Source organism: Ailuropoda melanoleuca, chromosome 4, assembly GCF_002007445.2.
Source record: "Ailuropoda melanoleuca isolate Jingjing chromosome 4, ASM200744v2, whole genome shotgun sequence".
NCBI lineage: Eukaryota > Metazoa > Chordata > Mammalia > Carnivora > Ursidae > Ailuropoda > Ailuropoda melanoleuca.
In genome coordinates this window covers 871562-886205 of record NC_048221.1, presented here as the reverse complement: position 1 = coordinate 886205, position 14644 = coordinate 871562, and the positions used below count along the sequence as shown (strand labels likewise).

General features: G+C 62.4%; 1 protein-coding gene across 1 annotated transcript; it reads right to left on the bottom strand.

The window, feature by feature from the left end:
- Window positions 1–3366: 3366 nt before the first annotated feature.
- Window positions 3367–13760, bottom strand: PLK5 (polo like kinase 5 (inactive)). The gene is given in 18 exon segments (XM_034660001.1): window positions 3367–3506; window positions 3599–3629; window positions 5079–5339; window positions 6034–6144; window positions 7181–7231; window positions 7234–7337; window positions 8313–8390; window positions 8864–8948; window positions 9060–9136; window positions 9304–9430; window positions 9526–9724; window positions 10132–10227; window positions 10328–10415; window positions 10508–10534; window positions 10537–10619; window positions 11060–11184; window positions 11319–11432; window positions 12065–13760. Coding segments are annotated over 18 exon segments (1905 nt in total). The 5' UTR covers window positions 12173–13760.
- Between the last annotated feature and the right edge of the window lie 884 nt (window positions 13761–14644).

Genomic DNA, 14644 nt, shown 5'->3' with positions numbered 1-14644 from the left:
CACACACCATGAGGCCTTCTGTGTCTGGTTCCCTCCCTGAGCGTCGTGGGCTCGGGTCCGTTCCTGGGGCAGCGCGTGTGGGCGCCACACTCCTGCAGGTGGCTAAGGGACAGTCCCGTTGGTTGTGGACACACTGTGTATCCGTCCATCTCTCAATGGGCATTTGGGGCTGTTTGAACGGAGCTACTATGAATGTCGATGCACACATTTTTAAAAATTGTTAATCCGGTGATTTCAAAAATTTTTAACCGGAGTATAGTCGACATATGATATTAGTTTCTGGTGTACAACAGTTGCGTACGCTGTGAGATGCCCACCGTGGTGAGCGCACTCACCGTCCCACCACACAGAATCATGACAATATTACCGGGTACTCCCTATGCTGTACTCTTCACCCCTGTGACTGGTTTTGTAACTGGAAGTTCGTCCCTCTTGAGCCCCTTCCCCCATTTTGCCATCCCCTGCACACAATTTCGGTTTGGAACACCAATTTTAATTATTTAAAAGTAATCTCTACACCCAACGTGGGGCTCGAGCTCACAACCCCGAATCCAGAGTCGCACGCTCCACCTACCTTACTCCAATTACACGTTTTTCATTTTACTCGCACCCACGTGGGGAAATTCAGGATCCCTCCCTCCCACCCACCCCCATCATAACCCCTGGCAACCACGCGTCCGTCCTCCGCTTTCAAGATGTTGTCATTTCAGAAACGTTGTATCAAGAGAACCTTGGAGTGTGTGCACCTGTTGGCCTTGGCCTGTTTTCATTCAGCATCCTCTCTGGAATCTGCGGGATTTTAAAACTTCCTGGTTTGGGAGGGGGGCAGGGTGGGCCTCGTATGGCCACACTTTTCTCCCCGCAGTTACACACCGAGGTGACCCACGTGCCCCAGTGTTAAGTGGGGAGAGGACAGCCCCGACCCCAGGGCGAGTTCACGGATTAGAGCAGTTGGGGAACCAGGTGCCCGCATCCGGGAGCCGGACCCTGCCACGCTTTATGACGTCACACACGGTTGCCACGGCAGCAGCCAATCACGTCTGCCCGGCTCTGCGGCCTGGCCCCGCCCTACTTGCTTCTGATTGGAGGAGAGGCTGCATCACGCGCTCCCGCAGACCAATGGGGACGTGGTCCAGACGCCAGGCGCGGAGGATGCCAAGTTTCCCTCACCCTGCCCGGTTAACCGTGCTCTCGGTGGCTTTCTCTAAAAAAGCGGAAAGCTCTGGCCTGGCCTATATCTGGGGCCATTTCTTGAAGCTCCACCCTTTGCCAACACCCACGAAAGGGAGGCTAATGATTTTATTCCTTGAGGTGCACAGTTACCCTGTCTGAAGAAGATCGCAGAAACTCGTAGCGTGGGGGCGGTGTGGGCACCTCGCCCCCTCCTGAAGTTCTCACCCTCAGAATAAGAGCTGGCCTGGGAAGTCACACGATTACTACGTTGCGTGGGGGGGGGGTTATGTGCTGCGCCGGCGCCGCAGGCAGGTGGGGGCGGGCGCTCGAGGCAGGCACTGTGCCAGCGGGCAGGTACACCTGCTGAGGGCGCTGGGTCGTTCGCTCCACCCCGGAAACAACCCTCTGGGCAGACATGGGGCGGGTCTTCTGCATGTGTGGCAAGTGGACTAGTTAGCTATTGCTGAGTGTAACAAATCGGCCCCGAACCAAGTGACTGGAAGCAGCAACATGCACTTGTCTTTTTCCTCCATCGTTTCTGCAGGTGCGGAATTCAGAAGCGGTTTGGCTGCCTGGTTCTGGCTCGGGGTCTCTCACGAGAATCCAGCCAACACCTGGGCCAGCTGGGGTTGCCTGGTCCGAAGGCTTGGCTGGGGCTGGAGGACCCACGCACAGGCGGCCCCCAAGGGCTGCTGACAGGGGGCTCAGGCCCTCGCCCCGTGGGCCCCTGCCCAACATTATCTGAGCACCCGCAGGGCACAGCACTGCAACCCACCCCCGGCCTGCAACCCCAGACACCGCCAGGTGGAAACCTACAGCTTTTATGACTGAGTTTCTGAAGCCACAGACTGTCACTGTTGATATCCTATTGGTTACATGGGCCATCCCTAGTCCCTGCAGAGGGTCTATCCAGGGGTGTGACTACCAGGACACTGGGACTGCTGGGCGTCCTTTTGGAGGCTGCCCTCAGAAGACCGTCTGCTGGGAGGAAACGCACCGAGGCAAAGCAACATGACCATGGGGTGTCAGCATCCCTTCCCCCTCTTCTGGACCCCCCCCCCCGGAGGTGACTTGGGTGGCAGGAGGAGGTCATGTTGCCCAGGCCTGGCCGATAGGCCTCAACCTGGGACTTTTGCCAGCACTAACCAGAGAGTTAGGCTGTCCCCTTCCCCCCAGTTTGCTCAGCTGGCAGCGCCAGCCCATGCCGAGGGCCACCTTGTCACCACGCCACAAGAGCCTGCTTATGAGCGAAGTCCAAACCTCAGAGGTAGCACAAGAGATGCAGAGAGAGAGGGAGAGAGGGACAGACGGAGCCCCTATCCTTCGTCTGAGCCCCACATCCAGCCTTGCCTGCAGTCCTCTCTTCTGACCGTCTCAGCATCAGAAAGCCCGTCCTTCATGTTGCTCTTAACAGGAGGGGTTTCTGTCCTTCACAACACGATGCCACCAACAGGAGAAGGGCACGTTCACAACACGTCCACCACGCACGGACATATCCCTCTGCTGTGAGCACGAACACGGCGCCCACACGCGCTGCCCGGGGATGGACCCGAGCCCACAGGCTGGGGCTGGGGGAGGGGTGGGATGGCTAATGGGGGTGAATTTTCCTTTGGGCTGAGGGAATGTTCTGGAACTAGACAGAAGTGATGTTTGCACAACATTGTGAATACACTCAATGCCACTGAGTTGTGCACTTTAAAATGGCTAATTGCCTATTATGTGAATTTGACATCAATAAAAATACAAACAACAATAGGACAAGAAGACCGGGGCGGGGGGTGCCCAGTGTTCGCGCTCTCCCTCCACCGGCTCCTCTCCCACCCACACTGCCTCGCTCCCAGATTCTCCAACGGCTCTCCTAGCTCCTGCCTGCCTTTTACACAAAGCAATTTCTCTTCCCACGTCAGGCCACACCAAGGCATGCGACCTCCCTGACCCACCCGGCGGCTCCCTCCGTCTCCTCCCCAGGCCCGAGCGGCAGCTCGCCTGCGCCCCGTCCTTGCACTGGGAGCTCGGAGGCGGACACCTACACATGGGTGCAGGAGGGCGTCCAGGCCCGTGGCTGCAGGGAAGAGCAAGGCCACACCAACGGCTCTCTTCCTTGCTAGGGGAACATAGCATGTGTAAATAGTAGGGACCAGGTGACCCTGGGGCCACCCCGTGAAGGCTGTGGCTCTGTCCATGGGCAGTTCGTCACAAACAGGCGGCGTCCACGCGTGCCTTTCGGAATTGACAGTAAGTCGTTGAGAAGGAGAAGCCCTGTCCGGAGGCGGCCAGGGCCCGGTTCTGGCTCCCGCCCAGGCAGTTCCATCGCACGGCGAGCTGCCTCTGCCCTGCATGCAGGAACGCCCGCAGGACGCGGGGTCCTCAGCTGGGCTGCGAAGGGTCCCACGGGGGCCGCAGCTCCGTCTGCGAGGCACCCTACCCCCCATGGCCTCTTTTCTGATGGACACGGCCTGCGCTCCAGGGACAATGTCAGGGACAATTGGGGCTCACACTGTGTGTGGGGTGCTCGACGGGCACCAGACACCCCACTTCTCCCAAAACTGTCACTTTGCATCTTTGTTGCTTTTTCCCCGATTACAAGGGAAACGTGCTTTTAGAATTGAAACATTAGGCCTGTAAACACTTCAGTTTCTCTCTGAAGCAGGGTCTCTCCCCAGCCCTGCAGACATCGGGGTGTCCCGGGCGCTGGGGGCACTGAGCAGCCTCCCTGGCCCCCACCTACTCGGTGCTGGCAGCACTCCAGTGTGAAGACCACAGATGCCCTGAGTCACCGCCTTGGGTCCCTGGGGGACAGCACCGCCTCCCACTGGGAAGGGCTGTAAAGATGATCTCCTTTGAGAAACAAACCTATAACAATGTTACACATTAAGAAATTCTCAACATCTGTAAGTGTCCACTGTGCACGTTTCTCTAAGTACCTGTCATACACGTTCAGACCTATATTTGGGGGGCAGGTGGCAACCCCCACCTCAGCAGCCACTGATGCTTTTTTCATGACGCATTCCCTGGGGACAGGGGTGTTGACAGGAGATTTTGAGGCTGAGCTTCACCAAATCATGCTGCTGGGACATGTCCCCCTTCTACAGAAGGGGAAACTGAGGCTTGGCTGTGCCCTGTCACCAAGGCTGCAGCCCTGAACACCTTCTTCTTGTCCTTATCGTGGTTCACCCCTCAGGCTCCATCCTCCCTCTGGGCCTGTCCGTGCAATCGTCACCTGCTGACAATGGCGCCCCCGTGTTGGCGCCCCCCCAACCTTCACATGCCAGGCTGGCTGAGGACTTGGGGGTGCTCCTCCTGGGGTGCCCTGGGGGGGCCTGTGTCTCCTTCCCAGATGGAGAAGGGCCTGAACCTCCCGTCTCAGGGGTAGCGACACACGGTGGTAAGAAGGTCTGTAACCTGCCGAGTCACCTCCTTCCCTCGGCGCCTGACCTGGAGGGTTTAGACCCTATCTCCTGGCGTCCCCAGCCCCATAAGTCTCGAATCTCTGCTGTCCCTGCGTTCTGTGTGCTAGCTGTCCAGCTCTTTCCTGAGAACACCTCGCACAGAAGCCCAGAAGTTCTCAATCAGCCCAGAGCTGCCAGAGCACGGTCACCCTGCGGACCACGGTCACCAGCGCCCCAGCCTGGACACCCACTTTCTTACGCTCGGCCATCGAGCAAATATTGCATGCTTCAGTGCTCTGGTCGCGGCACGACCCCACTCCGCTACGAATTCCTGCGTTGGTGGACGTGTGGCCCGTCTGTCAGAGCCTGCCGCCTGTGTCCCCTTGGCAGTGCATCTCAGACGCCACCAGAGAGGCAGACGGCAGGCTAGACAGTCAACTTCTCTTTAATGAAAGCAGAACAGAGCCAAACAAAAGTCTGGGTTGCACAGTCATGACCCCAGGCAAGGACCCCCACCGCCCATGCTCCCTGAACTGTTTCCAGGGGCAACGCTCCGGGGAGACAAGAGGCCCGGAACGGGAGCTGGGGGCCCGGTCCCTTTGCAGGGGCGCTAGGAGCTCTGCAGCACGTGGAGAGCATGGACAAGGTGCCGCCGGGGCTCCGCAGGGCACCCGGGGCGTAGGACGTGCCTGGCTGGCCGCCTTCCCAGACCGTGAGCCCCAACTCCTCGCCCTGGCCCCTTAGCACCAGGTGAGTCCGGCCGCCACAGCAGCTGGTCTGCCGGGGGTGGGAAGCTGGGCTCAGGGAGGGGCCCCACGCCACCCCCAGGCCTGGCGCTCCAGGGAGTAGGACAAGTGGATGGAGGCCGAGAGCCCCCGATCGGGGTCTCCGCGCTGCCCCTGCCCCAGGAGCTCAGGGAACAGAGGCTGAGGGCTTACTGTACCGGCAGGGAGACAGGGCCACCCCGTGAGACCTACGACCTGGGTAAGCCAGCTTCCCCCACGGATGTCCTCTCTAGCTGAGACCCCGCCCGCTCAGGCACACGTGCTGGACACGCTCTGGCCTGAACAGAGAGGGAGGTTTCCCTGGAACACAGAACAGTACTCGTTAAACCAGCAATGAAGGCGTCGTACACGACTGCTTCTGGGGTCCGTTTCAGGACTGGCTGCGATCGTCAGCGATCGCCAGGACTGCTCAGGGACACCTCAATCTAGAAGTGGTTTTCCACTGAGATGACATTTGGGCGGTCACTGCGTGTGGCCACGAGGATGGCCCACAGCGCACTTTGCCAGTGCTTACGCACACATTGGATTTTGCCGTTTCTGTACCTAGGAGTCACTAGCCCCACCCCCACCAAAGCCAGCCGTTTCTGGGCCCCCCAACAGAGGGTACTGGAACAGCCCCGTGGTCCGGGGGCATGGGGCTGCCCCAGCAGAGGCCCCCTGGGAACAAGGGCACCCCGTGCGCTCACCTGCAACGTCCCGTCGCCGAAAAGCAGCAGCAAAGCCCGCTGGGACGCGAGGAAGTGCAGCAGGCAGAAGCTGGGGGCCGCTGGCGGGGTGGGTGTGGGCCGGCCCCGCTCCTGTAGACGGACAGCCCCCGGGGGTGCCCCCACCTGCCCAGCCCGGCCCAGCCCCACCCGGCCCTTACCTCTCGCAGCCGCTGCTGTATACAGCGGGCACAGAGCCGGAGGATGGCCAGCTCGGCGCCCAGTGGGCCGGGCCATCCCTTGGGGTGAACGTTTCCAGCTTACTCCAGCCAGGCACGTAGCACACTGGGCTGGGGGTGGGGCACAGGGTGTCACCGCTGCTACCCTGGGCACTGGATGCCCGAGGACGCCTTCCCACCAACCACGCCCGTCGGATGGGGCTCGGAGCCCAGCGCCGCTCTGACCCACCTCTATCCGTACCCCCAGCCCCTCCCCAGAACTCCAGCCCTGGCGCCTTGTCCATACCGAGATCCTAGCCGGCCCCCAAACCCATCCCTCTGCCACCTTCCCATCTGGCCGAGTGGCGGCTCCGACCCTCCTGCCTACAACACAGTCTAGGTCCCAGTGTCCTTGCGTCCCTCCTCAGCCACCACCTCGGGCCGTGGCCACTCCCCACCCGGCTCGTCCAACCACTTCCCTGCTGGCTCCCCAGGTCTCTCCGGCCAGCCGGGTCACGTTCAAAGTCTGACTTGGACCCATCCTTCCCGTTCTGACCACCGCAGTGGCCTTCAAGTCCACTGACTTCGCGTCCTTCCTGTGTCCCCATCTCACTCCGTTCGTCACACCCACCAGGCTGGGTCCCATGTCAGGAGCTTTGCACGTGCTGTTCCCTGTGTCTCTGATGCTGTTCCTGATGGGCTCCTTCTCATCCTTCATGTCTCGCCTGAGTGTCACTTCTTCACAAAGCCCCTCCACAACCCTAACCCTCCACCCCCCGAGTCAGTCACCTCACCCAGTTCACTTCCTTCAGAAAATTGCCTCCTGGAATCACCTTAGTTAACTGTGTAGCCTTGTCCCCCCGCCCAGAAGGCAGCAGCTGCCCGCAGGCGCACCCAGTAGCCGCTACTTAATAAACACTTGAGAAATGATTGAAGAAAGATGGGCGGTGGACAGGAGCCCCATGACTTACTCCCCCGGGGGGCACAGGGCCATATGTGTGCCGTCCCAAAGCAGGACGCCGCTGCCCCCATTCAACAGCTGATAGCCGAAGCTGTACTTGCTGGAATAATCCATCCACTTGGGGGCCCAGAGGACGGGCTGCTGCTCTTCCATAGGGGCCTGCGTGGCTGGACACAAAAATGAAGTGAACTGAGCAAGGGGTCTCCGGGGGGTGGCAGGAGAGGAACAGAAGATGTAGAACAGAATCCAGGGGGCAGAAAACCAAGCCTGGCCTTGTGGGGGGGGGGAGGACAGGGCACCAGGGAGCTCCTGCCACCCCCAGAGAGGAGCCCTTCTGAACCGCGGGTAACGCCCGAATTCTACAGGCTTTGCTGGATTGCATTAGAAAAACTTGTGTTGGGGCGCCTGGGTGGCGCAGCGGTTAAGCGTCTGCCTTCGGCTCAGGGCGTGATCCCGGCGTTATGGGATCGAGCCCCACATCAGGCTCCTCGGCTATGAGCCTGCTTCTTCCTCTCCCACTCCCCCTGCTTGTGTTCCCTCTCTCGCTGGCTGTCTCTATCTCTGTCGAATAAATAAATAAAATCTTAAAAAAAAATTGTGGTGAAAAGAAACTGGTCATTGGTCTCTGGAATCCTGGATTGGATCCTGGGAGAGCACAACGGGCGTTAGTGAAACAGCGGGCTATCCAGTGTTGGGGGGGCTGGGGGAGTAGCAGGCGGAGGTTTACAGTAAAGGCAGCCCGGAGACTTCCAAGTATCTCCTACTGTTTCCTTAAGGCACTTGAGTAAGTGCTGGCTCCGGCTGATGAAAGCGTCTTAAATGCCGGGGTCCTTCTGTGCTACAGAAACAGAAGAATAAGAAGACCCCCACTGGGTCCTACGAGAAAGAAAAGGCTCCCGGGACAGTGACCCAGGAGTGTCAGGGCATGGGGGTTGGTGGAAGTCAAGGAGAAGGCGAGAAGCAAGGGTTGGGGCTTCCCAGACTCTGGGGAGCAGGATGGATGTCCCTCTGCCCTGAACCCTCCCTCAGCTCTGCCCCCCAGGAGAGCCCCAGAAATACCCGGGGGGCCCTGGGCAGAGCAGGGCACCTTTCCTTGGATGTCAAGGGACAGCTGGCCCCTGTGGGCTGTGCTGCGTCCCTACCTGGGGGGCCAGGGTCCAGGCAGAACAGCAGGTTTCTGATGGCCACCTCCACCTCCTGCCTCTGGCTCCCCTTGGGCCCTGGGGAGGCGGATCTAAGTGGGGGCAGGCCTGTCTGTCCCCCCACCACGAGAGGCCCCTCCCACCAGCCCTGCCCCAAACTCCCAAATCTGGGAAAATCTTATTTTATTTTATTTTTAAAGATTTTATTTATTTGATAGAGAGACAGCCAGCGAGAGAGGGAACACAAGCAGGGGGAGTGGGAGAGGAAGAAGCAGGCTCATAGCGGAGGAGCCTGACGTGGGACTCGATCCCGGAATGCTGGGATCACACCCTGAGCCAAAGGCAGACGCCTAATGACTGAGCCACCCAGGCGCCCCTGGGAAAATCTTATTTTAAACCCAGGAGGATTCCGGCCATCATCCCCATTTCACAGGTGGGAAAGTTGAAGCCTGGAGAGGGGCCCACGGCCCTGGCAAGGCCCAGTCGTTGCCCCCACCTCTGTACCCTCACTCCCCACCAGCAGTTGGGGCCCAGGATGGAGGTCCGCTCACCCGCCGGGTCACTCCTGAGGGTCCCCTGGGTGAGTAGGTGGACGGGGACCTCAGGGTGGGGAGCCCCTCTGTCCAGCAGGGAGGCCTGGGGAAGCAGCAGCAGGGGTGAGGGGAGGCCTGAGGGGCATGAGGCGCTCCATCCTCGTCGCTCTGAAGACCATGGCCCCCGACTTCTCCCTCTGCGCCGAACCCTCACCTCACCGCCACACTGCATGGTCTCAGGTTCTGAAGCATCTTCTCCTGGACTGGAGGCCTCACTGGGAGTGAGGGGGCCTAAGGGAAGCACAAGGAGTTTCGGGGGGCAGGGCCTGGCCCCATGCAGCGGGAAGGCATCCGCCACCCACGTCCACCTGTGCCACAGATGCAACGTTGCAGAACAGGCGGGAAGCAGGACAGGTGTGAGATGCGAGCGGTGAGGCAGGGGCGGGCGGGTTACTCACAGGGCGGCGGGCACTGGGTCCGCAGCAGCTGGCCCACCTTCCGGAAGAGTCTGCCCAGAGGCTGGGGCACGGTGAAGATGGGCGGGCGGTAGCAAGAGTGGACCGGCAGCCGGTCTGGAGTGAAGCCCTTCGGGGCGGGGCACCGGGGGTCAGCACGCAGCGCGGCCGCCCCCTCCCGAGCCCGGCCCCCCAGGGCGGGTCCCCGCGTTGAGCAGCACGCACCTGGGTGAAGAAGTCATCCTGCAGCAGCTGGTCCAGGCTGGGCCGCTCCGCCGCGTTGGGCGCCAACAGGCGGGCGATGAGGCGGCGAGCGCTGGCGGACAGGTGGGCAGGCTCGGGGTAGCGGCCGTCTCGGATGTTTCGGTACATCTCCGACAGGGGAGCCACCGTGAAGGGAGGGGCACCGGTCAGCACTGTGTACCTGACCCGGGGGGTGGGGCGGCAGGAAGCCGAGTGTCTGCTTGCCCTGCCCCAGTCCTGCGTAGAGCTCGGCACCATACACATGCCTGTGTACCCACCACCAGCAAACACCCGTCCACGCCTCTGGGACGCTCGAAGCTGTCCTCCCGCACACGGACATCCCTCACGTGCCCTATTCACACCTGCACACTCGCGGGATGGCAGTGGGTGCTCCTGCTGCCCCACGGCTGCAGACCTGTCCACATCTGTCCTGGGACGCTCACGCCTGCCTGTCCCCACTCAAGCTCCCGTCTGTACGCTCACACCTGTCCTTGCCTGTCTGCGCATGCTTCCACCTGCCCGTACCCCGCCCCACCTGGGTACCCCTGCCCCTCTTCCCCAGGCCGGGGCTCCCCACGACCCACTCACATGACTCAGCCAAGAGCCCAAACGTCTGACTGGCAGGAGTGCCCATTTCTGGAGATGACTTCTGGGGCCAGAAAGTTCGGGGTTCCACAGAGTACTCTGGGAGGGATAATGCTGGGCTCAGGAAGGCAGGGGCCCACATGCCAAACCGGTCCCACCTGTGCCTCCCCGGAGGGACTGTTCAGAGCCTCTCACTCACCTGTGGCAGTGGCCCCCTGGCCCCACCATGGCCGCCAGCCCCAGGTCTCCGATCTTGACCACCATGTCCTTGTTCAGGAAGAAGTTAGCTGCCAGAGCGGGGCGGGCGCAGGCTATGAGGGCAGGAACCGCACCCCAGCCCCCCCCCCCCGCCCCGGCGACCCGCCCCGGCCGCGCTCACTGGGCTTCAGGTCGCGGCGCACAATCCGCCGCTGACCAGGCCCCGCAGGTAGAAGCCCGCCTCGGGCTCCGTGAGAGTCTGCCGCGCCTCCAGGATGCGGGCCAGCGACTGCGGCCGCCCGCGGCAGGAGGACACACCAACCAACACAGTAAGCTCGGCTGAGCCCAAAGAGGAACAGAGGAGTGCAGGTGGGCCCGGAGGGCCCCAGGGAAGTTTGAAAAGGGCCAGAGGCTCAGAGATGGACCCGAAGTGGGTACATGCCGGGCACAGGTGAGCCCAGATGAGCCCAGGAGGGCTAAGGTGGGCTCGATGGGGTTAAGGTGGTCACACGTGACCACAGATGAAGATGAGACGGGCTGGATGAATGAACTGGGCACAAGTAGATGCAGGTGAGTCAAGAGAGCCGAGGCGGGCGCAGGTGCAAAAGCGTGAGCACGGATGGGCCTGGTGCGGACACAGGCAGAGCCGGGTAAGTACGCAGCGACACAGAGGTGGACCCAGACGAGCACAGCAGAGCGGGCGGGGGGGGGGGGGCCCTCTCCACCCATTCCCCGGGGCACCTGGCGGCTGCAGTACTCCAGCACCATGTACACGTGCTCCCGGTCAGCAAAGTGTCCGTGGAGGGCTACGATGTTGCGGTGTTCCAGGCGGCTGTGCAGGGCGCTCTCCCGTTCCACCTGCAGGCGTGGCCCCACGTGTCCACGCCCCCTGGTACTCAGGGGCATAACCCCACCCCCCCAGGGCAGGGACCTCTCTGGGGACCCCCTGCGAAGTGTGGGGCCCCCCCGGGGCACGGAAGGTCTGGGCCTACCTTACTGCGGGGGCGGAGTCGCCCGGCCCCGCCCCCAGCACGAGGCACCACCTTGAGGGCGAGCACGGCACCGGTGGACATGTCCACCAGCTTGTAGCAGCGGCTGAAGGCACCCTGCGGTGGAGGGGGACGCACGCGCTCAGCGGCCCCGTGGCCACAGGTGTGCAGACAGGTAGCCAAGCCTCTTCGTATACACAGACGCACACAGACGCAGGAGATGCATGGACACACAGCTCTCACCCTTACACCCGCACACGCAACCACACGAGCATAGAGGAAAACGCAGGGACACGAACACAGACGTATCCATCTCTGGATACGTCCAGCAACCGGACCACAACACAGTACGTGGACACACGACACGATCCACACCCAGACACGGAAAGCGCAGAGATGCGGACCTGAAGACAGCACCACAGAGTTTCTACAAAAAGCTGGATACCTGTAACACGCGAGTGCACGTCCACACCCCTGGACGCACAACCCAGGGCCACAACACAAGGCGCCAAAGACCGGCTTCCGCCGCCGCACCGTGCGACCCGTACAGCACAGCCCCGGGCGCCAACCCAGCCAGCCGACCCCAGGCCGCAAACTCGCGCCGACACGCGGCGCACGCAGAAGTCAAGCCTGGGGGGGGAACCTGCTCGCCCGCGCTCGAGACTGCGCGCGCACACCCCTCCCCGCCCCGCCGGGAGCCCCGCGCGGCCCGAGACCCTCTCGCGGACTCGCGGAGCCGGGGTCCGCACCTTGCCGATCAGCTTCCCGCGCCTGTAGACGCGCCCGGAGCTCGGGTCGCGCAGGAAGGCGGAAACCGGCGGGCGGCAACTGCGCCGCCGGCGCGGCGCGTGTTCCATCCCGCAGGGGGCCTGGCGGGCGCCTGGAGCAACCTCCGCAGGACCACCGCGCAGTGGCTCGGGGGGCCGCGCGCCGCTGGGGCGCGTCTTATTGGCTGAGGGGGCGGGGCGGAGCCCGACACTGGGGGCGTGGCCAGGCGCTGGAGGGGGCAGGCGTGCCGGGAGGGAGGGCGACGGGCGTGGGCGAGCGGGGACACCGGGCTGACAGGAGCTTCAGTGACAGCGGAGCTCGCGCCCAGCGCCAGCCCCGCGCCCACCCGATGCGCTCGGCCGGCTTGCTCTTCCAGTCCTGCACCTCCCGTCCAGCTGTGACGTGTCAACCTGCCCATTTCTCTGAGTGGGAAACTGAGGTCAGAGAGATTGTCTCCCTCTCTCAGAGGCCTCTGAGGGAGAAGCGAGCGGGAGTGGGGGGCCTGACAGGGCTCTCGTGGCACCGGGGAGCCATGGCCCGATCCAGAGGGCAGAGAAAGAAGACCGGTATCCCTAGGGCTGGGGCTGCTTGGGAAGGGAGTGAGGCCTGGTGCAGGGACCCAGGAGGGGCACAGCTGGGGGTTGGGGGTATCATATATGCAGGACATCAGGCCGCGAGAAGGACCAGAATCTGGGGACCGAAGGGCAGAGGCGGGCGTGTGACTCCCGCCCTGGGCAGCCAAGGAAAGGACTGGTGGGCACTCTTGGACCCTCCTGGAGCCATACCTCAGACTCAGCTCCAGGCTCCTTCCTTGTGCTCTCTCATGTTCCCTACATCAGTCCTGGGACACAGGCACTGGCCTTGTCCCCATTTCACAGGTGAGCACACTGAAGCCAGGGGAGGCGGTGGTGCCTGCCGCTGGGAAGGGTCAGGGCTGGATTCGAATCCAGACAGCTGCCTCTGGATGCTACAGTATTAATCCCCAAATATTACATAACACAAGGAATGGGGAGGGATTAGCAGGGCTCCCTGGGGCTGGAATCAGGCCTTGGAATTTTCCAGAGACCAGATTTCAGAATCTGGCCGGTCATGCTTCCAGGGACGGGAGACACCTTCTGAGTTGTCACATGTCCAGCTGGTGTGTCAAGCAGGGGCACTCTGGGCACGGGGGCCTCTCAGGGGGCCCCCGTGCAGGGCCCAGAGCAAGACTCGGTACCTTTGTGGGGGACCGGCCTCAACACCAGAGCCAGGGACTCCGGGCCGCCATTGGGGGCCAGCTCGCTGCAGCCGGGGAGCCCAAGTTCCTGCTAACGGGAACCAAGGGCAGCCTGACAGGAGGTGGGTGGCTGGGGGGCCAGGAGCCTGGGCCAACATGTCACCGTCACCCGGGATCTGCTGGCTCCCAGGCGCACCCCTTCCTCCGTGTGTTAACTCGGGCATCCGTTAAGCACCCAGTCAGCCGCATGTGGAGCCTGCATGGGCCTGCGCGCCCAAGGCAGACCCACGGGCCCCCAGGAATGACTGCCAGATCCGCCAGCTGAACCACCGCCGTGGGTCTGGGCGCCCCCAGAGGCCAACGCGTGTAGCCAGGAGCCTTCCGAGCAGCAGCTTCTCCCTGGGTGGGTGCTGTTCTTAGCCCCATTTTACAGATGAGAAAACCGAGACTCAGGAAGGCATATGCAAGCCCAGGACCACTGGACTGCAAGTGGCCAAGTCCCGTCTGGAGTCCAGGGCCGCTGTCCGCGCCCCCACACCATCCCCCTGGGCTTCTGCCCAGGGCCCTGGGAGCTCTGGCAGGGGCAGGGGGCTGAGCCCACCGAACGTCTGGAAGATCCTGGCCAGGAACCTCACAGCCCGCCCTGCCCGGAGCCCCGCACTCCCGGCCACAGGCTCGCTTTCCCTCGCGTCTGCTCTTTCACTGACCTGAGATAACTCCCCAGACTCAGCACATTTCCGGGAGAAATGCCGGAAGCTTTGCTCGGCTGCAGGTGGAGGGGCGGCTGCTGAGACAGCCCCCGGCGGCGAGACTCGGGGGGCCTCCCTGGGGAGGCCCGAGGGACTGTGCACGGGGTTAGCCCATGGGCACGTGGACGGCACAGTCTGCCCCTTGGGGAAGGTGCCGGAGCGGGAACGGGAGGCTCTGGGTCCCTCTCCGGCTTCCTGACCTCAGAAGCGCCATAGACTCCTCGTGAGCTGTCACCCCACCTGGCAGCTCCCTGGGGACACCGGGAGCCGGGCAGCCACCACACTCTGCAAGCCCCATGACTGCGGTAGCACGCTGCCCCCAGACTGGCCCAGTGTTGTGGGGGAGGCTAGATTTGGCTCCCCCCACCCAGGACCAAACTTTGTACTTGCTTCTCCCAGCCTCATGCGCCTCGCTGGCTCCTTCTAGAAGCGCTGTCCTCTCCTGTCCTTCCAGACACCGCTCCGTAGGCTTTTCCCCACCCTTCTTCCACATTTCTTCAGTTATCCTTTTCGGCTCCTCTTCATTCTCCCAGGGCCTGCAGCTTGGGTCTGAGGCCCCTGTCCCCTGTCTTCGCTCCCTCCGGATGACATGCTGC